Below are 23,935 nucleotides of genomic sequence, written 5' to 3'. Positions count from 1 at the left end.
TTATCATATGTTTAATCTACTATTGACTCATTAGCCTAGCATATTTAGCTGCTTTATTTTTATTGCATACATCTCTTTGCAGATGATAGATTTATAGAGGTATGCCTTACTTATTTTACCTATGTAAAATGGGCTAGTATGATCATAATATATATAGTTATTTTTAACATAGTTTCTTACTTATAAGACAGTGTTGTTGTGAATATAGGACATGTGATAAGGTGGGTCTTTAATGAAGAGCCATATGTGTTAGTAATCTAGTATATCTCCTAAGGTACTAGAAAGGCCATCAGAGTCCACCTATTCTCCCAATGTAACACATATTAGTAAAGTGGGATATTATGATGAAATTCCATCTATTAATTCCAATTTGGTTCTGCAGCTATTAATGTAACTTAGTTGTGCCTAGCCTCTCATATTGCTTATATATCAGGGTTCAAGAGTGGCCCGACACAATTCATTTTATAGATAAGCATGTGTCATAGCAATAAGGCCCAAAAGTGGTCTTTTGAGTATCACTAGTTTCCCCCTCCTAAGGTAAAAGAGATTACAAAGGTCCAAGAGTGGCCTTCTTTTGTTTGGGGAATTTCTAATTAATAAAAATGAGGTTGATTATGTCACAGGCCATTTAGTTTGTAAACTGTACCTTGTATTCTAGAATAGGTGATGTGGTTTGGTCTTGTGTACTACTTGTTTGCATGTCTCACCTACAATTGCCTGTAAAAATTTGCTTCTGTTCTGCTTTTTTGAAACCTCAATAAAATAAATTATAAAAAAAAAAAAAAACAACATTTTGAATGTCATGCAAAGTTATCACTAAGCCTGCTACCAGTCGGTTCCACTGCAGATAAGGCTTAAACATTATTTCAGTATTAACAGTATTTTCTCAGTCAAATTCTAGTCCCTAGAAAATAACTCAACTGCGCATACATTTATCAGCCTGATACCAGTCGCTACTACTGCATTTAAGGCTGTACTTACATCATATGGGTAACAGCAGTATTTTCTTAGTCAATTCCATTCCCAGAAAATAATGTACTGCACATACCTCATTTGCGGGGGACCCCGCATGCTATTCCCCTCTTTCTGAAGTTACCCTACTCCTCAGAATGTCGAGAACAGCCAGCGGATCTTAGTTACGTCTGCTAAGATCATAGAAAAACGCAGGCAGATTCTTCTCCAAATACTGCCTGAGATACAAAAAACGGCACACTCCGGTGTCATTTTAAAATAACAAACTTTTGATTGAAGAATAATTAAGTAAAAACTCCAACTCCTCTCGCGACCTCCTTCTTTGTTGAGGGTTGCAAGAGAATGACTGGGTATGACATGTGAGGGGAGGAGCTATATAGCAGCTCTGCTTGGGTGATCCTCTTGCAACTTCCTGTTGGGAAGGAGAATATATCCCATAAGTAATGGATGACCCGTGGACTGAACACACTTAACAAGAGAAATACTGAACATACCTCAAAGCAGGTAATCTGCAGACCGTTCCCCCAACTGAAGTTTTCCCATACTCTTCAGTTATGTGTGAGAACAGCAATGGACCTTAGTTACAAACCGCTAAGATCATCAACCTCCAGGCAGAATTCTTCTTCTAATTTCTGCCTGAGAGTAAAACAGTACAATGCCGGTACCGTTTAAAAATAACAAACTCTTGATTGAAGGTAAAATTACACTAAGTCACCACATATCTCTTTATACTTCCTATCTTGTCGAGAGTTGCAAGAGAATGACTGGAGGTGGGGGTTAGGGGAGGAGCTATATAGACAGCTCTGCTGTGGGTGTCCTCTTGCAACTTCCTTTTGGGAAGGAGAATATCCCACAAGTAATGGATGAACCCGTGGACTGGATATACCTTACAAGAGAAATGGGGTTTTATGTCCCTTTAAGATCTACTTACTACATAATGCTCAGCTGAAAGATTCATCAGAATAAGAGACAATTTATTTCTCAGCGAGCATATTTTCATTCAGAGGACAGAAAAACACCAAAAAGTGTTTGCATCATTATAAAAGTATGGTTTAAAACATATTCCTGCTTTTCAAAACCCATTGTTTTTACTTTTACAGAACCAGGGCAGTACAACCAATCAAAAGCCATACCACCCACCCCATAAGATGAGCTTCTGCTTTGCATTCTAGAAAAGATTTGTTGTGCTTAGTCTATGGTAAACTGCAAGTATGGCAAGAAAATATTCCCCTTTAGGACATGAAGATGAGCCTTCAAAAAGAAAACAAAGAAAAAACCTGACTAACTTGTGCCTTTAATTCCCGACAGAGCTATGCTATTTTACTGCATATCTCTGGGAGCCTGATACCCACAACCTTGCTGGCATGGAGAGAAATTATACAAAATCTTTGGGATTTTTTTTTAGACCTTGTATTGTAATGTAGGAGTCTCTGTTTCACATAAAGAACACTACATAGTAACATAAACATTTCTCAAGAAAAAAATTGTGTTTCTAATTTTTTTTAAGGGACTTGCCGTACTGACAAGACTGCTTAGATCAGAGATAGAGTCAGTGCCCTCCCTCTTCTGGAAGCCTTACAGGTTGTCTTACACTGTAGCTGTTTGGGTGTGTGTGCACATATGTGAATGAGACATATACAACATAACATTTAATTTTGTTGCCAAACATGTTGATAGAGGGGCATATCTATCAAGCTCCGTGTTTTTGCGAGCCTTCTAAAGACTGCTGCTCCATATCCTATTGGCCACGAGTCTGCAGGGGGCGGCGTTGCACCAGCAGTTCACAAGAGCTGCTGGTGCAATGCTGAATGCGTATTGCTCTCCGCATTCAGCGCCTTCTTTTGGACATGATCCGCCATGTCGGATCATGTCCGACAGGCCTTTCATAAATAGGCCCCTTGGGCTAAGGCCAACTGAGGCCAAGCCAATAGAGCATTGTAAATCACCCTCAACTCCAAGATGTTGATGGGAAGAGCAGACTCCTCCCAAGTCCAAAGGCCCTGAGCTTTTAACAAGTTCCAGACTGCTCCCCAGCCCTGCAGGTCTGTGGTCACAATCACCCAGGAAGGTCTCCGAAAGCATGTACCCTGAGACAGATGTTCCTGAGAAATCCACCACGGGAGAGAGTCCCTTGACGACTGATCTAACTCTATTCTCTGAGATAGATCCGCATGGTCGCCATTCCATTGTCTAAGCATGCACAACTGGAAAGCTCTCTAATGAAATCGAGCAAAAGCAATGATGTCCATGGAAGCCACCATCAGACCGATTATCTCCATACATTGAGCCACTGAAGGATAAGCAGTAGCCTGAAGAAAGGGACAAGAGGAAATTATTTTGTTTTTCCTGAACTCCTGTCAGAAAAATCTTCTTCAATAGAGAATTTATTATGGTCCCTAAGAACACTACTCTTGTAGCAGGGGAAAGGGAGCTTTTTCCAGCTTCACATTCCATCTGTGGGAACGAAGAAAAGACAACAATATCTCTGTGTGAGATTTTGCTTGTTGAAAAGATGGCACCTGAACCAATATGTCATCCAGGTAGGGTGCCACAGCAATTCCACGAGAACGGATCACTGCCAAAAGAGCTCCAGAATCTTTGAAAAAATTCTGGGAGCCGTGGCTAGACCAAATGGAAGAGCCATGAACTGGAAATATTTGTCCAGAAAGGCAAATCTCGGGAATCTGTGATGGTCCCTGTGAATAGGAACATGAAGATACGCATCCATTAGGTCTATGGTTGTCATGAACTGACCCTCTTGTACTAAAGGAAGAATGGAGCGTATAGTATCCATCTTGAAGGATGAAACTTTGAGAAACTTGTTTAGACACTTTAAGTCTAGAATGGGACGGAAAGTTCCCTCTGCTTTGGGGAACCACAAATAGGTTGGAGTAGAACCTGAGAGGAAAGATGTTGTATACATTTCAAGAACGCCTCTCTCTTTATCTGGTCTGCAGATAATCTTAAGAGATGGAATCTGCCTCTGGGAGGAAAAGTCTTGAATTCCAATTTGTAACCCTGGGATACTATGTCCATAGTCCAGGGATCTGAGACATCTCATATCCAGACTTGAGGGAACTGAGAAAGTCTGCCCCCCACCTGATCTGATCCCGGATCGGGGGCAAACCCTTCATGCTGCTTTGGAATCAGCTGCAGGTTTCTTTGATTGTTTCCCCTTGTTCCAAGGCTGATTGGGTTTCTAAGAAGACTTGAATTGTTACTGCTTTGAAGAAAAAGGGGAAGGCTTTCCTCTGAAGTTACGAAAGGAACGAAAATTACTCTTACGTCCTTAAGGCCTATTCTTCTTATCTTGAGGTAAAAAAAGACCCTTTTCCACTCGTAATATCAGCAGCAATTTCTGCTTTTAAATAAACTCCACTAGGAGAGGAACCGCAGGGCACTGCATGTGACACCATTGAGGCTTGGGATGTAGAAGGAGAAAGCGGAGGTATTATTTTAACAGCATCATCCTGAGAGACATTAGGCTCAAAAATGTTACCTTTATTTTGCAAGGTTTTCTTGATACATGAAGAACAAAATTGCATAGGAGCTGCAGTTTGTGCATCTAAACATAATAAGCATGAATTCATGAGAGCAGGCTATTGCTCCATATCAGACATGTTGTGAAACAGTAAATAAACTTGTACAGATAAATTTAAAAAAAATTAATATTCAATTAAAATAAGCCAAGGAAAAAATACACTTTAAATTTTATCCCAAATTAGGATCGATCCCCAGCTAACATTATGTGTGAAAAGTTAAGAAAAAACATTTAATAAACATCAAATAAACTTCTAAAATACCCCTCAAGCAACCCCACACCTCAATTACTGAGGTGCCTTACCGCTACCAATTAAGACCAGATCACCCAGAAATGGAGAAAAAACAACTTTTTCCTCAGAAACGTTATGAAGTAAAGCCGGTCATGTGATCGCAGCTGCCGAGTCCAAAATACTTCTGCGACACAGAGAGGCACTACTTCCTGGTACACTGAGTACCAGAAATATCCGTTTTTTAAAACCTGACAGTTTAAAATGTTGCATCGTTTTATTTTAAGGCAAAGGGGAAATGAATAAGCTGCTGAAATAGAAAATTCAGCCTTACTTTCAGTTTAAACTTGAATTGTTTTATCAAGTAAATATAACCTAATAAAAACATTTTACCCTTTCTTTTTAAAAGAGTTTAAATGTTAGTCTCACACGCTACAGTGCCTGCTTCATGCCCCAGTGTAACCCATACAACAGGATTATTTATGTCCTGAGAAAAAAGCAGTGTTTTTAATTTGTTAAGTGCATGGTCTCCCCAACTGGAAGAAAAAGCACTTACCTGCTCCGCTGTCCGGCATGTAGACAGTTACAAGGTATGAGAGGACACAGGTCCTCACAGAGACATTTGAAAAAGAAAGAACAGAGTAGCCAACTCTGGCTTTCTAAACTAGGGCAGCAATTGTTAGGAAAACACAGTAAGTACCTCTTTACAAGTTCCTAACTGCTTTAAAGTCACCACTACCCGACTGCAAGGAATGACGTGGAATACGGCTATACCCTAAAACTTGCTTGTAGATGAAAACAACATTTTTCTTCAGACACCTAAACTTCACCTCCTCCATGCACCGAAGGCAAAGAGAATGACTGGGGGTTGTGGGTAAGGGAGTGATACTTAACAGTTTAATTGTAGTGCTCTTTGCCTCCTCCTGCTGGCCAGGAGTGATATTCCCAACAGTAATTACTCAAGCTGTGGACTCACCATATCTTAGGAAAGAAATAGGTGTGAAATTGTGTATAAGATGACTTTTCATACAATTTTTTTTTTGCCACAGACACTACAGCAGCAGAGTTTGCAATTATATATATAACGTTGCTATAAACAAGTTGCTTTAACATGTTGCAAACACTGCTGCCAGATGGCTAAGGATACATGCATGCTCCTGAGCTCAGCTAGGATTACTCTTTAAAGGGATATGAACACCAAACATTTTCTTTTGTGATTCAGACAGAGCATACCATTTTAAAAAAGTTTCCAATTTACTTCTATAATCAAATTTTCTTTGTTCCCATGATAGTCTGTGTGAAGAGGTACATACACCTAGATTTAGAGTTCTGCGTTAGCCTTAAAAAGCAGCGTTAAGGGATCCTAACGCTGCTTTTTAACGCCCGCTGGTATTTAGAGTTTGGCAGGTACAGGTGTACCGCTCACTTTTTTCCGCAACTCGAGGCGACCGCAAATCCCCTTACGTCAATTGCGTATCCTATCTTTTTAATGGGATTTGCCTAACGCTGGTATTGCGAGTCTTGGAGAAAGTGAGCGGTACAGCCTCTACCGCCAAGACTCCTACCGCCTAAAAAAGTCAGTAGTTAAGAGTTTTATGGGCTAATGCCGGAACATAAAGCTCTTAACTACAGTGCTACAAAGTTCACTAACACACATAAACTACCTATGAACCCCTAAACCGAGGCCCCCCACATTGCAAATACTATAATAAAATTATTTAACCCCTAATCTGCCGACCGGACATCGCCGCCACCTACATTATACCTATGAACCCCTAATCTGCTGCCCCTAACATCGCCGACACCTATATTATATTTATTAACCCCTAATCTGCTGCCCCCAACGTCGCAGACACCTACCTACACTTATTAACCCCTAATCTGCCGACCGGACATCGCCGCCACTATAATAAATCTATTAACCCCTAAACCGCCGCACTCCCGCCTCACAAACACTATAATAAATTTTATTAACCCCTAATCTGCCCTCCCTAATATCGCCGCCACCTACCTACAATTATTAACCCCTAATCTCCCGCCCCCAACGTCGCCGCTACTATAATAAAGTTATTAACCCCTAAACCTAAGTCTAACCCTAACACCCCCCCTAAATTAAATATAATTTAAATAAAACAAATAAATTTACTATAATTAAATAAATTATTCCTATTTAAAACTAAATACCTATAAAATAAACCCTAAAATAGCTATAATATAACTAATAGTTACATTGTAGCTATTTTAGGAATTACATTTATTTTACAGGCAACTTTGTATTTATTTTAACTAGGTACAATAGCTATTAAATAGTTATGAAATATTTAATAGCTACCTAGTTAAAATAATTACAAAATTACCTGTAAAATAAATCCTAACCTAAGTTACAAATACACCTAACACTACACTATCAATAAATTAATTAAATAAATTAACTACAATGATCTAAACTAAAATACAATTAAATAAACTAAACTATATTACCAAAAAAAAACCACTAAATTACCAAAAATAAAAAAATATTACAAGAATTTTAATCTAATTACACCTAATATAAGCCCCCTAATAAAATAAAAAAGCCCCCCAAAATAATAAAATTCCCTACCCTATACTAAATTACAAAAGTAATCAGCTCTTTTACCAGCCCTTAAAAGGGCTTTTTGCGGGGCATTGCCCCAAAGTAATCAGCTCTTTTACCTGTAAAAAAAAAAATACAAGACCCCCCCAACATTACAACCCACCACCCACACACCCCTACTCTAAAACCCACCTGATCCCCCCTTAAAAAAACCTAACACTACCCCATTGAAGATCACCCTACCTTGAGCCGTGTTCACCCAGCCGGGCTGAAGTCTTCATCCGATGGGGCAGAAGAGGACATCCAGACCGGCAGATGTCTTCATCCTATCCGGGCAGAAGAAGACATCCGGACCGGCAGACATCTTCATCCAAGCGGCATCTTCTATCTTCATCCATCCGATGAGGAGCGGCTCCATCTTCAAGACCTCTGGCGCGGAGCATCCTTCCTGGCCGACGGACTAATGATGAATGACGGTTCCTTTAAATGACGTCATCCAAGATGGCGTCCCTCGAATTCAGATTGGCTGATAGGATTCTATCAGCCAATCGGAATTAAGGTAGGAAAAATCTGATTGGTTGATTTAATCAGCCAATCGGATTGAAGTTCAATCCGATTGGCTGATTAAATCAACCAATCGGATTTTTCCTACCTTAATTCCGATTGGCTGATAGAATCCTATCAGCCAATCGGAATTTGAGGGACGCCATCTTGGATGATGTCATTTAAAGGAACCGTCATTCGTTGTTAGTCCGTCGGCCAGGAAGGATGCTCTGCGCCGGAGGTCTTGAAGATGGAGCCGCTCCTCGTCGGATGGATAAAGATAGAAGATGCCGCTTGGATGAAGATGTCTGCCGGTCCGGATGTCCTCTTCTGCCCAGATAGGATGAAGACTTCTGCCGGTCTGGATGTCCTCTTCTGCCCCATCGGATGAAGACTTCGGCCCGGCTGTGTGAACACAGCTCAAGGTAGGGTGATCTTCAATGGGGTAGTGTTAGGTTTTTTTTAAGGGGGGAACGGGTGGGTTTTAGAGTAGGAGTGTGTGGGTGGTGGGTTGTAATATTGGGGGGTCTTGTTTTTTTTTTTACAGGTAAAAGAGCTGATTACTTTGGGGCAATGCCCGGCAAAAAGCCCTTTTAAGGGCTGGTAAAGGAGCTGATTACTTTTGTAATTTAGTATAGGGTAGGGAATTTTATTATTTTGGGGGGATTTTTATTTTATTAGGGGGCTTAGATTAGGTGTAATTAGATTAAAATTCTTGTAATATTTTTTTATTTTTTGTAATTTAGTGTTTGTTTGTTTTTGGTAATATACAGGGAGTGCAGAATTATTAGGCAAGTTGTATTTTTGAGGATTAATTTTATTATTGAACAACAACCATGTTCTCAATGAACCCAAAAAACTCATTAATATCAAAGCTGAATATTTTTGGAAGTAGTTTTTAGTTTGTTTTTAGTTTTAGCTATTTTAGGGGGATATCTGTGTGTGCAGGTGACTATTACTGTGCATAATTATTAGGCAACTTAACAAAAAACAAATATATACCCATTTCAATTATTTATTTTTACCAGTGAAACCAATATAACATCTCAACATTCACAAATATACATTTCTGACATTCAAAAACAAAACAAAAACAAATCAGTGACCAATATAGCCACCTTTCTTTGCAAGGACACTCAAAAGCCTGCCATCCATGGATTCTGTCAGTGTTTTGATCTGTTCACCATCAACATTGCGTGCAGCAGCAACCACAGCCTCCCAGACACTGTACAGAGAGGTGTACTGTTTTCCCTCCTTGTAAATCTCACATTTGATGATGGACCACAGGTTCTCAATGGGGTTCAGATCAGGTGAACAAGGAGGCCATGTCATTAGATTTTCTTCTTTTATACCCTTTCTTGCCAGCCACGCTGTGGAGTACTTGGACGCGTGTGATGGAGCATTGTCCTGCATGAAAATCATGTTTTTCTTGAAGGATGCAGACTTCTTCCTGTACCACTGCTTGAAGAAGGTGTCTTCCAGAAACTGGCAGTAGGACTGGGAGTTGAGCTTGACTCCATCCTCAACCCGAAAAGGCCCCACAAGCTCATCTTTGATGATACCAGCCCAAACCAGTACTCCACCTCCACCTTGCTGGCGTCTGAGTCGGTCTGGAGCTCTCTGCCCTTTACCAATCCAGCCACGGGCCCATCCATCTGGCCCATCACTCTCATTTCATCAGTCCATAAAACCTTAGAAAAATCAGTCTTGAGATATTTCTTGGCCCAGTCTTGACGTTTCAGCTTGTGTGTCTTGTTCAGTGGTGGTCGTCTTTCAGCCTTTCTTACCTTGGCCATGTCTCTGAGTATTGCACACCTTGTGCTTTTGGGCACTCCAGTGATGTTGCAGCTCTGAAATATGCCCAAACTGGTGGCAAGTAGCATCTTGGCAGCTGCACGCTTGACTTTTCTCAGTTCATGGGCAGTTATTTTGCGCCTTGGTTTTTCCACACGCTTCTTGCGACCCTGTTGACTATTTTGAATGAAACGCTTGATTGTTCGATGATCACGCTTCAGAAGCTTTGCAATTTTAAGAGTGCTGCATCCCTCTGCAAGATATCTCACTATTTTTGACTTTTCTGAGCCTGTCAAGTCCTTCTTTTGACCCATTTTGCCAAAGGAAAGGAAGTTGCCTAATAATTAGGTACACCTGATATAGGGTGTTGATGTCATTAGACCACACCCCTTCTCATTACAGAGATGCACATCACCTAATATGCTTAATTGGTAGTAGGCTTTCGAGCCTATACAGCTTGGAGTAAGACAACATGAATAAAGAGGATGATGTGGTCAAAATACTCATTTGCCTAATAATTCTGCACTCCCTGTAGTTTATTTTATTTAATTGTATTTTAGTTTTACAGGTAATTTTGTAATTATTTTAACTAGGTAGCTATTAAATAGTTTTTAACTATTTAATAGCTATTGTACCTAGTTAAAATAAATACAAAGTTGCCTGTAAAATAAATATAATTCCTAAAATAGCTACAATTAGTTATATTGTAGCTATATTAGGGTTTATTTTATAGGTAAGTATTTAGTTTTAAATAGGAATAATTTATTTATTTAGTAAATTTATTTCGTTTTATTTAAATTATATTTAATTTAGGGGGGTGTTAGGGTTAGGGTTAGACTTAGGTTTAGGGGTTAATAACTTTATTATAGTAGCAGCGACGTTGGGGGTGGGAGATTAGGGGTTAATAATTGTAGGTAGGTGGCGGCGATGTTAGGGAGGGCAGATTAGGGGTTAATAAAGTTTATTATAGTGTTTGCGAGGCGGGAGTGCGGCGGTTTAGCGGTTAATACATTTATTCTAGTGGTGGCAATGTCCGGTCGGCAGATTAGGGGTTAATAAGGGTAGGTAGGTTGCGGCGACGTTGGGGGGGACAGATTAGGGGTTAATAACTATAATATAGGTGTCGGCGATGTTAGGGGCAGCAGATTAGGGGTTCATAGGGATAATGTAGGTGGCGGCGGTGTCCGGAGCTGCAGATATTACGGGTTAATAATAAAATGCAGGTGTCAGCGATAGCGGGGGCAGCAGATTAGGGGTTAATAGTCTAATGCAGGTGTCAGCGTTAGCCGGGGCGGCAGATTAGGGGTTAATAAGTGTAAGATTAGGGGTGTTTAGACTCGGGGTTCATGTTAGGGTGTTAGGTGTAGACTTGGAAAGTGTTTCCCCCTAGGAAACAATGAGGCTGCATTAGGAGCTGAACACTGCTTTTTTGCAGGTGTTAGGTTTTTTTTCAGCCAGCTCAGCCCCATTGTTTCCTATGGGGATATCGTGCACGAGCACGTTTTTCCATCTTACCGCTACCATAAGCAACGCTGGTATTGAGGGTTGAAGTGGAGCTAAATTTGGCTCACCGCTCACTTTTCTGAGGCTAACACAGCCATTCAGAAAACTCGTAATACCAGCATTGGCTTAAGGGAGCGCTGGAAAAAAAAGGAGCGTTAGAGCCGCAGCTTTTTACCGACAAAACTCTAAATCTAGCGGATAGGAAGGTGTCTGGAGAACTACATGTGCTGCCATCTAGTGCTCTTGTAAATGTATAACATTCTTTCAAAACTGCTGCCATATAGTGATTAAAAAATGGACCAGCTCCTATACATACATCCTTGCTGTTCAACAAAAGATAAGAGAACAAAAAAAAATATATATATATAATAGAAGTAAATAAGAAAGTAGTTTAAAATTGCATGGTCTATATCACTGGTTTTCCAATCTGTCCTCGGGCCTACCCAACAGGCCAGATTTTCAGGATTATCTTGGATGAGACCAGGTAAAATAACTGTGTTTACTAATCAGCTGGTTATTTCACCTGTGCTCCAGTTCAGATATCCTCAAAATCTGGCCTGTTAGGGAGGCCTGAATACAGGTTTGAAACTAGTGCTCTAGGAATCATAAAAAAAATTATAATTGGGGTTGCATATCCCTTTAAATTTTACAAGACTTTTTATTTTACTGCTATTACTATTTAGTTTGTTATCTTGGAAAATGTTAGTTGAAAAACATACCTAGGTAGGCTCAGGATCAGCAATGCACTTTACTGGGAACTAGCTACACATACAGTATTTGTCTCTTGTCATAGACTCATCCAAAGTGTGCAGCTAGTTCCCAGTAGTGCATTGCTGCTCTGGAGCTGAAATGAACCATATGCTTTGGAAGGGTTAGATACATAGGTATATGCAAGCAACAGCACAACAATAAAATGCTTTAAGCTGAAATTTTTGTTACCCATTTCAGATGCAAAATGTTCTGATACACAGGGAGACCAATGCATAGAAAACAAGAAAACAATATTTTATTCCAATAGGAAGATAGACTTTTGGCAAAATACCATGTTAACACCGGCTTCCCAAACTCACTGTAGAAATTTAGGTGATATTTTCAACTAAACATAGGAGGTGACATTTACATGTTCTGGGTAATAGAGCAGTGTTGGGACTTTCCAAAGGGGAATTTTATGTAGCACATGCTGTAGTCTGCTTGAGGAATAAGGCATTAGCATACCCTAAGTAAAATCTGTCAGGCTTTTCCTATTAGATGTTTAAAGAAACATCTGAATGCACAAATGGCATGCTCTAATTAATTATGTCATTTGTACATTACTGAATCAAGCTTATTATGTGTTTAAAACATGCAAATGGGGTTAAACACATATGTAAAGTCTTGTTCAGGAGCTGCAAACCGTACAGCACACTATTGGCGATGAGTGGATTTCTGCAACTGCTGCTACTGTGTATTACAAGTCATCCGATAAGTTTTGCACTCGTGCGTAGTCCGTATACTGCTTGTGCATTTAACGCTTTTGAAAATCTGGTACTAAGCATTAATACTCGCTATTGTGCATTCAAATACACATTGAAATGCTATAAAATAATGGAGGTAAATTAAGGCTTAATAAATGTGAAACAAAGAATTAAATAAAGAAAAATGCTTTCTGGTATGGGTTAAAGAGCAGAATGTCTGGGAATGTAAGGGCAGGAGGGGTAATGGGTGTGTGTATGTATTTATGTGTGTGTTGTCATAGATATATCAAATTAAAGGGAAATGAAACGCAGATTTTTTAACTACTGTTTGTATGAGCGCAAAAATGCAAACAATATGGATTACACTTCAGTCAGAACACTCCATACCATTTGTATGCTTGTGCTCAACCTGTATCTAAGATCACTGATGCAAAAAAGGACATGGCATGAGGTAATAGAACCTGTCTTTTGCACCATAATGTCCCTTTTAAAGGGACATGAAACCCAACATTTTTCTTTCATGATTCAAATAAAGCATACAATTTTAAATAACGTTTCAATTTACTTATATTATTTAATTTACTTACTTCTCTTGGTGTGCTTTGTAGAAATGCATATCTGTGTAGGCTCAGGAGCTGGGAACTAGCTGCTGATTGGTGGCTGCACATATATGCCTCTTGTCATTGGCTTACCCATGTGTTCAGCTAGCTCCCAGTAGTGAATTGCTGCTTAATCAACAAAGGATACCAAGAGAATGAAGCACAATTGATAATAGAAGTACATTGGAAATGTATGTAAAAGTCTTTGCTCTGTATGCTCTCTATATAAATGGAAAAAAATGGGTTTCATGTCCCTTTAACTGCACAGGGGTGTATCTAGCTGGGAAAGGTTAGCTCATTCTAGTCTGACTCAGAACGCATATGATTATCTGTAATTGTTGCACAAGCATATTAATACAGATACACTATGTGGTGATTTCCCTAAAGCTCACATGTTCTTCATTATTAAGGTCTAACAGAAGAACAATGTCCCTCTCAGGATTCTAGAAAAGCAAGTTTTACCTTCCTGCCATACAGAGGAAATTACTTAAAGGGATAGTAAAGTCAAGGTCAATGCTAAACACTGCTTAAACGCTGACCTTAAAATACTGCCACTTTAATTCATCATTTTTTCAGCAAACCTCTAATTAACTATTATTTGAGCTTTATTTCATTACGATCGTCAACCACGGGAGGACCAAACCCCTTTCGGCTACGTCACGCGTATGTAATGCGCCTGTGTTTGGAAGCCGTCACACAGAGCTCTCACGCACGTTCACATTTAGCGCATGCGCTATTACACTTATGGGTCATTTTAGAAGCAATTTTCAGAGCGCTTGGTAAGTACGCAACGCATGCGCTGTGTATAGCAAAGCCGGGAGCGCGCATTGACTCTACGTATACAGTGGGTGGGACTGCTGTATACGTTACAGGGGATTAAATCCGGAAGTTGCGGGTGGGAGGAGCTGCTACCTAAAACGGAGCAAATTTGGTAATGAAAATATAACCTTTATTTTGTTTGTTTTTTAAAAAATAAAGTGGCGGTTTTCTTTATTAACTTGAAAGCAATATTAAAATTGGTTAGAATAAGACAAAATTGACATTCACTTTAAAGGGATAGTAAACACCAAAAATGTTATTGTTTAAAAAGGTAGAGCATCCCTTTATTTACCATTCCCCAGTTTTGCATAACCAACACTGTTATAGAAATACACTTTTTACCTCTGTAATTACCTTGTATCTAAACTGTTGCAGACTGCCTCCTTATCACAGATCTTTTGACAGACGTGCAATTCAGGCAGACTTAAATAACTCCACGTTTAAGAGCACAATGCTATTTATATAAAACATATGAACTAATGCCCTCTAGCTGTGAAAAACTGTCAAATGCATTCAGATAAGAGGCAGCCTTCAAGGGCTTAGAAATTAGCATATGAGACTACCTAGGTTTAGCTTTCAAAAAAGAATACAAAGAGAACAAAGCAAATTTGATGATAAAAGTAAATTGGAAAGTCGTTTAACCCCTTAATGACCGACGACGTACGTCTTCACAAAAAATACCTTTAACGACCGAGGACATACGGCGTACGGCGTTGGTCTTTGAAAGCAGTGGAAGCGATCCTGATCGCTTCCAGCTGCTTTCTGGTTATTGCAGTGATGGCTCGATATCGAGGCATTCTGCAATAACATTTCTTACCCCTCTGATGCAGAGAGAGCCACTCTGTTGCCCTCTCTGCACCGGACATTGATGGCCGGTATCGTTGGTGGGTGGAAGGCGGTGTGGGAGGAGGGTGGGCGGCCATCGATGGCTTGGATCAGTAAGAGGGGGGGCAGGATCAAGGGCACGCACGGACACGCATGCACGAGGGAGTGAGCGGGTGGGAACCGCTACACTACAGAAAAAATGTTTGGCAAAAGTGGGAGAGAGGGGGGAGGGAAGTGCAATAAAAACGGATCTGGGAGAGGGAGGGGGTTAGTATTTGGGGGGGAGCTACACTACAGGAAAAAAAACCTTAAAAAAAAAACATATTTTTTTTGTAAACTGGGTACTGGCAGACAGCTGCCAGTACCCAAGATGGCTCCCAATAAGGTAGAGGGGGAGGGTTAGAGAGCTGTTTGGGGGGGATCAGGGAGGTTGGGGGCTAAGGGGGGATCCTTCACAGCAGCATATGTAAATATACTTAAAAAAAACAACTACCTTTTATTTTAGTACTGGCAGACTTTCTGCCAGTACTTAAAATGGCGGGGACATTTGTGGGGTGGGGGAGGGAAGAGAGCTGTTTGGGAGGGATCAGGGGGTCTGATGTGTCAGGTGGGAGGCTGATCTCTACACTAAAGATAAAATTATCCCTGCAAACTCCCTACAAGCTACCTAATTAACCAATTCACTGCTAGACATAATACACGTGTGATGCGCAGCGGCATTTAGCGGCCTTCTATTACCAAAAAGCAACGCGAAAGCCATATATGTCTGCTATTTCTGAACAAAGGGGATCCCAGAGAAGCATTTACAACCATTTGTGCCATAATAGTACAAGCTGTTTGTAAATAATTTCAGTGAGAAACCTAAAGTTTGTGAAAAAGTTTGTGAAATGTTTTATTTTATTGCATTTGGCGGTGAAATGGTGGCATGAAATATACCAAAATGGGCCTAGATCAATACGTTGGGTTGCCTACTACACTACAGCTAAAATTAACCCTACAAGTTCCCTACAAGCTCCCTAATTAACCCCTTCACTGCTGGGCATAATACATGTGTGGTGCGCAACAGCATTTAGCGGCCTTCTGATTACCAAAAAGCAACGCCAAAGCCATATATGTCTTCTATTTCTGAACAAAGGAGATCCCAGAGAAGCATTTACAACCATTTGTGCCATAATTCCAGAAGCTGTTTGTAAATAATTTCAGTGAGAAAACTAAAATTGTGAAAAATTTAACTTTTTTTTTTAATTTGATCGCATTTGGCGGTGAAATGGTGGCATGAAATATACCAAAATAGGCCTAGATCAATACTTGGGGTTGTCTACTACACTACACTAAAGCTAAAATTAACCCTAGAAGCTCCCTACAGGCTCCCTAATTAACCCCTTCACTGCTGGGCATAATACACCTGTGGTGCACAGTGGCATTTAGCGGCCTTCTAATTACCAAAAAGCAACTCCAAAGCCATATAGGTCTGCTATTTCTGAACAAAGGGGATCACAGAGAAGCATTTGCAACCATTTATGCCATAATTGCACAAGTTGTTTTTAAATAATTTCAGTGAGAAACCTAAAGTTTGTGAAAAAATTTGTGAAAAAGTGAACCTTTTTTTTTTTATTTGATCGCATTTGGCGGTGAAATTGTGGCATGAAATATACCAAAATGGGCCTAGATCAATACTTTGGGATGTCTTCTAAAAGAAAAAATAAATATAAATATATATATATATATATATATATGTCAAGGGATATTCAGGGATTCCTGACAGATATCAGTGTTCCAATGTAACTAGCCCTAATTTTGAAAAAAAAGTGGTTTGGAAATAGCAAAGTTCTACTTGTACTTATTGCCCTATAACTAGCAAAAAAAGCAAAGAACGTGTAAACATTGGGTATTTCTAAACTCAGGACAAAATTTAGAAACTATTTAGCATGGGTGTTTTTGGTGGTTGTAAATGTGTAAGATTTTGGGGGTCAAAGTTAGAAGTGTGTTTTTTTCCATTTTTTCCTCATATTTTATAATTTTTTTATAGTAAATTATAAGATATGATAATAATGGTATCTTTAGAAAGTCTATTTAATGGCGAGAAAAACGGTATATAATATGTGTGGGTACAGTAAATGAGTAAGAGGAAAATCACAGCTAAACATAAACACTGCATAAATGTAAAAATAGCCTTGGCCCCAACTGACAGAAAATGGAAAAGTACTGTGGTCATTAAGGGGTTAAAGTTGCATGCCCTATCTAAATCATAAAAGATGAATTTGGACTATACTATCCCTTTAACATATTATGGAATGCAACAAAATATACTATAGTTAGGAGATGGAAGTCCAAATAAGTACCTACTGTTACTATTTGAATCAATACCTGTAATGAAATACTACGACTACTATGACTAGAAGAAAGCCAACGATAATATTATGTTTTATTGGGATTCCTAGATCAACTCTAAGTTTCAGAAGTAAATTTACTACTTCCAGTATCTAGTTCACATATGGTGCAATACTCATTGATTACCATAAAATTATATTTTCTAAGGTGTTTCTTTATAGATCGTCACCCTGTACACTTATACTTTCTTATATGAGAACATAGAGTAGCATTAATTCTTTTGTGAACATATTATTGTTGTTATTTCTTTTACAGTTATAAAAATTAGAACAACTTTAAGTGTTGTGCTTTATTTACTTTAAACATTGTAATTTGTGTACTATAGTGTGTTAGGGAAAGTTATATTTCTAAATAATGGTCCCTTATTGGAATCCACCCGAAAACCTGTGTGAAGGCCTTGTTACAAATTCATTGGAAAACCCCACAACAAACCATGTTTCAGATGCTTTTCAAATGATTTGGGGGGGGGGGGTTCAATTTTATTTATTTTTTCCAACTAATCATTGACATTTTGAAAACTAATTTTCCTGCCTCACTCAGTACTTTTTGACTATTCAAATTGCTTTTTTAAATGTCAACGGGACATAAAAACTCAAAATTTAAATGCAGATATATGAATTTCTGTTTTGAATATAATTTTTTCAACACACAAAAATGATTTTAGTATGAGTTATGATGTGTCAGTGGTTCTGATGTGCACAGAGCATATGTAAATATGCTTCATGCACCAGCATTCAATCACTGCAGGGGCTAGAGCCCAAGATAAAACTCATATACAGCAACTCAAATACACAAACCCACATAAAAAAAGATATACTCAGTTACATACATAGATGTATTCTAATATTACTTCACAAAAATAATTTTACACTGCCCTTCAGCATATGAATGTTTTTGTATTATCGACCTTACCCAACAATTCTTTTTCTGCTTGTGCATGTGCACTGATCTACCTCAGTATGCTCTCATGAAAGAGCTGAGAGTCAACAAAGGACACCAAGAAAGATTTAATTTAAATTATCCCTCCATCTGAATCATGAAAGGTTCATTCTGACTTCCATGTCCCTTTAAATAAACAAAGGAGTTCAGTATGGAGTTAGAACAAGGTAAACTACAAGAGAAAGAATTTAAAAGAAAACTTTAATCTACAAATTAAAGGACCAGAATAGTAAAACAATTAATACTCTAATTTGTTAGAGCATGTGATTTTAAGACTACAGACACTGCCCTATTGTGCGCTTTTTCAATAATAATGACCCTTTAAAGGGACACTCAAGTCAAATTAAAACTTTTATTATTCAGATAGAGCACACAGTTTTAAACAACTTTCCAATTCACTTCCATTATCTAAAAGTGCACAATATTTTTATATGCAGACTTTCTGAGGCACCAGCACCTACATAGAATGTGCAAGATTCACAGAATATACATATATGCATGTTGTGATTGGCTGATGGCTGTCACATGATGCAGTGGTGCTTTTGCATTGTTTTTTTTTTATTATGCATTTACTGATTAGGATATTCTAATGTGTTTAGTGGCCCTTTAATAAAGGACAATAGCAAGAATCCTGTAACTCTGGGTCAGAAGCAGCTTTCTTGACTTTTAAACAGATAGCAGTGAATATATCTCCAAATAACATTAAACATGTTCAGCTACCAAAAGCTGTATTGTTTACAGCTACATCAGTTCTCTAGAAATTCACTTCTAATTATCCAGCGTTTATAGAAAACATTCTGGCTTGTTGAGACACAACTGTATGATAATTATGTCATTGTATTTGCTTATCATGGAAAGTGAAATGTATTATCTGCTTGTCTATGTATGCCCATGTGTAAAGGTATCTGATGTGTTTGTGTAACTGAGGCTTATATGTCTAGCAGTACTATGAGAGTGTGGTCCTGTGCATTCCTTTTTAAATACAGAACTACATCATTTTGTCATAGAAAAAAGTATATTTTCACATATAATTAGTAATCCTGTCTATTTACTCCCAGAATGTACTGTATTCTTAGCACTACATCATTTGAAGTTCCATTGTCTCAGAATGCAAACTGCAATGAAAAAAAAAAGAATACAAAATCTAAAACACAGGAAATATTTAAGAGTACTCGATCATATGTAACATACTACCAGGACTCCAACAAATAAAAATCCAGGTGTCATGTGTGTGCCGAAAGTCACAAAGAAACAGGGAAATGAGTAAAGGGAATGATACAGAATGAGAAAATGAAAGTCAGCGCAGTCTATAAGGCAAAACGATGGCACGCATCATCACACAGTATAGATAACTATTTTAGTATCATTTCCACAGCACCCTATAACAAAACGACAGAAGAACTGTCATTATTGCAGGTAGAAGGACTGTGAGTTAAACATTACTACACCCAGTAGTTTGTGCTCCCAAAAATATACAGCATTAGGCACAAGCTTCATTAAAAATGCATTATCACTTGGAAAACTGAGACTTTAGCATGTGACATAAAGCAAACTATCGTCTGTGGCTGTAAAGAGTTTATACTAGAATAAGATATGAAGGACACAGTGCCACTGCTTTCACGGGGTACTAATGTTACCTGGCATGCTTTAGCAATTTCCCATGAACTGCACCAGGCGCTTGGTGGGTAAGAACATATCTGCTCAGATGCTACATGCAGGATATACAGGGAGAGGAGAAACACAGCAGACTTCATGTTGTAATAAAAACTACTGTACTTCAGGACTGTAGGTGGGGCTGTTTATAAATACTAGGTCCCTCCTTCAAATCTCAACCTTCTTCCTGCTGCATAACCTGTTGTCAACTTAGTTACTGAACCTTAAAGAAACAGTTCCCAGTTTGCTATTCAGCTCACTTAAGTGCAAAGGTTCTTTCTTCTAAAATCATTTACTAGTGTTTTAAGAAATGCTTCTAAAAAATGTTTTATTTTCTTCCAAACATATTGTTAGAGTCCAATAATGACAGCTTTCAAGCAATAGTGACAGCTAATACTTTCTCTGGGAGCTGCTAGAAGATAATAGTGACAGCATTATCTTATGTCACTATATATTATGTGCAACACTATTACAGTTTGTGACAACTCAAAGCTGTTGTAGAAACAATTTTAGCCACCATACACTGGGATTACTTATCTATAAGGTACACCAGGTATAATACATGGACTAGAGACCACTAGAGATGTACACAAGAAAAAAAAAAACTATTCTAAAAAAATATATATCTATATTAAGACAAAAACCTATTCTAAAATTTTTTTTACTAAAAATACCCCCTTCCCTGCCAAAAAAAATAATTCTAAAAGCCCAAGTTTATACTCACCTTCTTAAATCTGGCTCCTTTGGGGGGCAGCTGCAGCTCCACAGGGGGTCCATGATGACAGTGGCGCCCTGGCAGCAGTCCCCTGTCCTGTAGCAGTGCTCCTGGATCCTTTTGGGCGTTCCTCTTCTGATCTTCCACTTAGTCATCTTCACGCTGTCACCACAGCATTCTATTGGTTGCTTTGAATTTTAAATAAAATATCAGCAAATAGAAATGTAAGGTCACCCCAATATAAAGGGGAACCTTGCATTCAATCTTCAGTGAGTGTGTTGCTTTACAACATGAAGATCAGAAGAAGAACGCTCAAAAGGATCCAGGAGCTCTGCCACAGGACAGGGGACCACCGCCATAGTACCGCCACTGACATGAACCCCCTGTGCACCTGCAGCGGCCCCCCAAAGGAGCCAGATTGAAGATGGTGAGTATAAAATTTGAGGCTTAGCATTAGTTTTATTTATTTATTTATTTATTTATATATTTTAAATATAGATTAGGATAGGGACATGGAGCAATCTGGTGGCAAAAGATCTACAATCACTTCAACCAGGTCACTGCCGGACAAATGCCCTTCTCAGGGTGAAACTGTTGTTTTTTTTAATAAAACTGTTTTATTATAATAGTTTTTTTTTATGATTGTTTTTTTATATATATATATATATATATATATATATATATATATATATATATATATATATATATATATATATATATTCTTTTTTTTTATTTGTGGGGTTACATCAGTATAGGCTTTTTTTTTGGGGGGGGGCTTTTATTTTTTTAGGGTGCTATAGTTTTAGGACAGTACATTTCCTGTAAGTGATTTTTTTTTTTTTGGTAATGTGTTGTTTTTTAATGGTAGTGTTATTTTATTTTTTGTTACTTAGGGGTCTGAAGTTAGGGTTTTTTGGGGGTTTAGCAGTTAAGGGATGAATAGAGTAGGGGTTGATATTGTGTACTTAACTTTTTGTGCACGTGTCGGTTTTACTCGGGCTCAAAAATTTTTACTTTTCACTTGTAATACCAGCTCTACCAGATGCGCGCACAGTCTAGCACAGTTAACGTTTGAGCGGGAGCGGTAATTACTGCTCCACTTGTAATCTTGCCTAAAGTGTATTATGTGTTAACACATGAGAGCTAATTGAAGTGCTTTTATTAGTGTGGTACCTAATGGCAACAGGAGATTGATGCCAATGCCTCAATACCAGTTTAGATTTTATATAGGGACTGTATTGGTCCATATTTTTATAGGTGCCAGTGCATGCTTATTTACTTTTGTATAGGTGCCAGTGCATGCTTATTTACTTTTGTATAGGTGCCAGTGCATGCTTATTTACTTTTGAATGTCAGTTTCATTTTACTGTTTCTGTTGTAATCTACCATTATAAATATCTGTTTAACCAGCTAAAGAATTTACAGAAATATATGTTTTCATCTCGCAGGATGAAAAAGGTAAAATTGCTTTATTAATAAAGATTATTGTGTTCTGAGCTACCTTCTGGACAAATTAGGAACACACTGTTACTGTTTGTAGCTATTTGACTCACTTTACAGTTAGAGGCTGTGTACAGTAACTGCATTGTTACATCATGCAGGCTACTGACCTTGCTGCTGACATCACAAAGTAACTGTTACAGAATGCAAGGAGAGTTTGTTGAATGCACATAGTGTCGACAAGCTGAGAAGTAAGTTGTTTACAATTTTCCTCTTCAACTTTTGAGTTAATAAAATGTTTCAGCAAAGTTTTATGCAACAAAAGAAGTTGACACCTGCTGTTGTGAAGAAGTCCACCACTGATTTTGCAGCAGGCATTTGTAATTTGACATCTGGGGACAAGTTTTCCTCAAGCACAACTAAACCTTTACCAGAGCTATTTATCACCGCACAGCAGCAAACTACTAAAATAGCTTCATGTGAAAGTACAATTGATAGTGATAGTTTTCCAAGGAACAGTGCTGTAAACAGCAAGGGGAGAATTTACCTTGGAAACAGCTGCAAACAGATTCGGTTTGTCTGTAAAGGGCCTGAGACCAATGCACCAGCAAAAGAGATCAAGAGTCCAGGCTTCTACAAGCCTTGTCTCCCACCAATTTCACCAAAAGACAAAAAAATGACCAGAAAGGCACAACATGGCTTAGTTCACGGCCTTGAGGCCATTTCTAATGCACCAGAAAAAAAGATCCAGCTCTCAAGCAAATACAAACCACCAACTTCTTCAAAAACTAAAGCCAACACGGAGCCTAATGCCAAACCAATACAGACCACAAAAAACAAAATCATGACCAGAGAGCCACAAAATCTATTAGCTCAGAGCCAAAAAGTGCCCCACACGGACACAGTAGCCAAAAACAAACCAGTACAGGATGTGACAAACAAGACAATGACCAGAAAGCCACAATATGGCTTAGTTAAGAGCCAAAAAATGCCCCACAAGGACATAGTGGCCCAAAACAAACCAGTACAGGATGTGACAAACAAAACCATGCCCAAAAAGCCACAAAAGGTGCCCCACAGTGACATAGTGGCCAATATCAAACAAGTACAGGACACAACAAACAAAACTATGACCAGAAAGGCACAACGTGGCTTAGCACAGAGCCTACAGTGCACTGCCACTGCACGAGTAGAAAAGACCCAGTGCTCAGGCTTATATAAACCATGTTTGCCACCAATTACTTTAAATAAAAAATCCAACAAGGAGTCTAATACCAAACCAGTGCAAATCCCAACAGACAAAACTATGACCAGAAAAGCACAAAATGGCTTAGTCCAGAGACAAAAGTCGCCACACAGGGACATTGTGGACCTAGGAAACAAACAAGTTGTTCGGCAAACGACTAAATCAAGCAAAAAAAAGTCTGCTGGAAAAACTACATTTAAAATAGAAAATGACCAAAGGTCACCTGACATATTTCGTCCCTGGAGCCCGGAAACACTATCACGGGCTCCATCTCCAAATGATTCTAATTCTCAGTCAGAACAGAAATATTGCCCCTGGCTCTGTGGAAGAGATCCAGAGCTCAGAGTTATACAAGCCTTACCTTCCATCCATTTCTACAAATAAAGAAGGTAATATCAATAGGAATAACCTACAGTACAAACCATAATAAAAAAAACAGTATTAGCAGAAAGGCACAACACAGCTATGTTCAGAGCAGGAAGGTGCATCATAGGGCACACTGAGACAAAGAGGTCCAGCATAGATGAAAATCTGAAAATATCAGACTGGAAAAACTATTATAAAATTGCAGACATATCATTTATGCCTGTCTCCTGTTGCTTCAAAGAAGGACGATGACATGAAGACTATTATCCAAGCAGGCTTTACAGAAGACAACAGTGACTAGCAGAGCACAAGGCTGTTTGGTTCAGAGCAG

General features: G+C 38.7%; 1 protein-coding gene across 1 annotated transcript in view; it reads right to left on the bottom strand.

Moving 5' to 3' along the window:
• The window catches only part of IFI30 (IFI30 lysosomal thiol reductase), a 71,196-nt gene extending 51,229 nt beyond the window's left edge, over nt 1-19,967 (bottom strand). The window contains exon 1 of the mRNA XM_053702940.1: nt 19,822-19,967. Within this exon, the coding sequence (XP_053558915.1) occupies nt 19,822-19,938 (117 nt within the window). The 5' untranslated portion in view covers nt 19,939-19,967. The remainder of the gene's footprint in view (nt 1-19,821) is intronic.
• Between the last annotated feature and the right edge of the window lie 3,968 nt (nt 19,968-23,935).

Source organism: Bombina bombina, chromosome 2, assembly GCF_027579735.1.
Source record: "Bombina bombina isolate aBomBom1 chromosome 2, aBomBom1.pri, whole genome shotgun sequence".
Lineage (NCBI taxonomy): Eukaryota > Metazoa > Chordata > Amphibia > Anura > Bombinatoridae > Bombina > Bombina bombina.
This window is presented reverse-complemented; position numbering and strand designations above follow the sequence as displayed.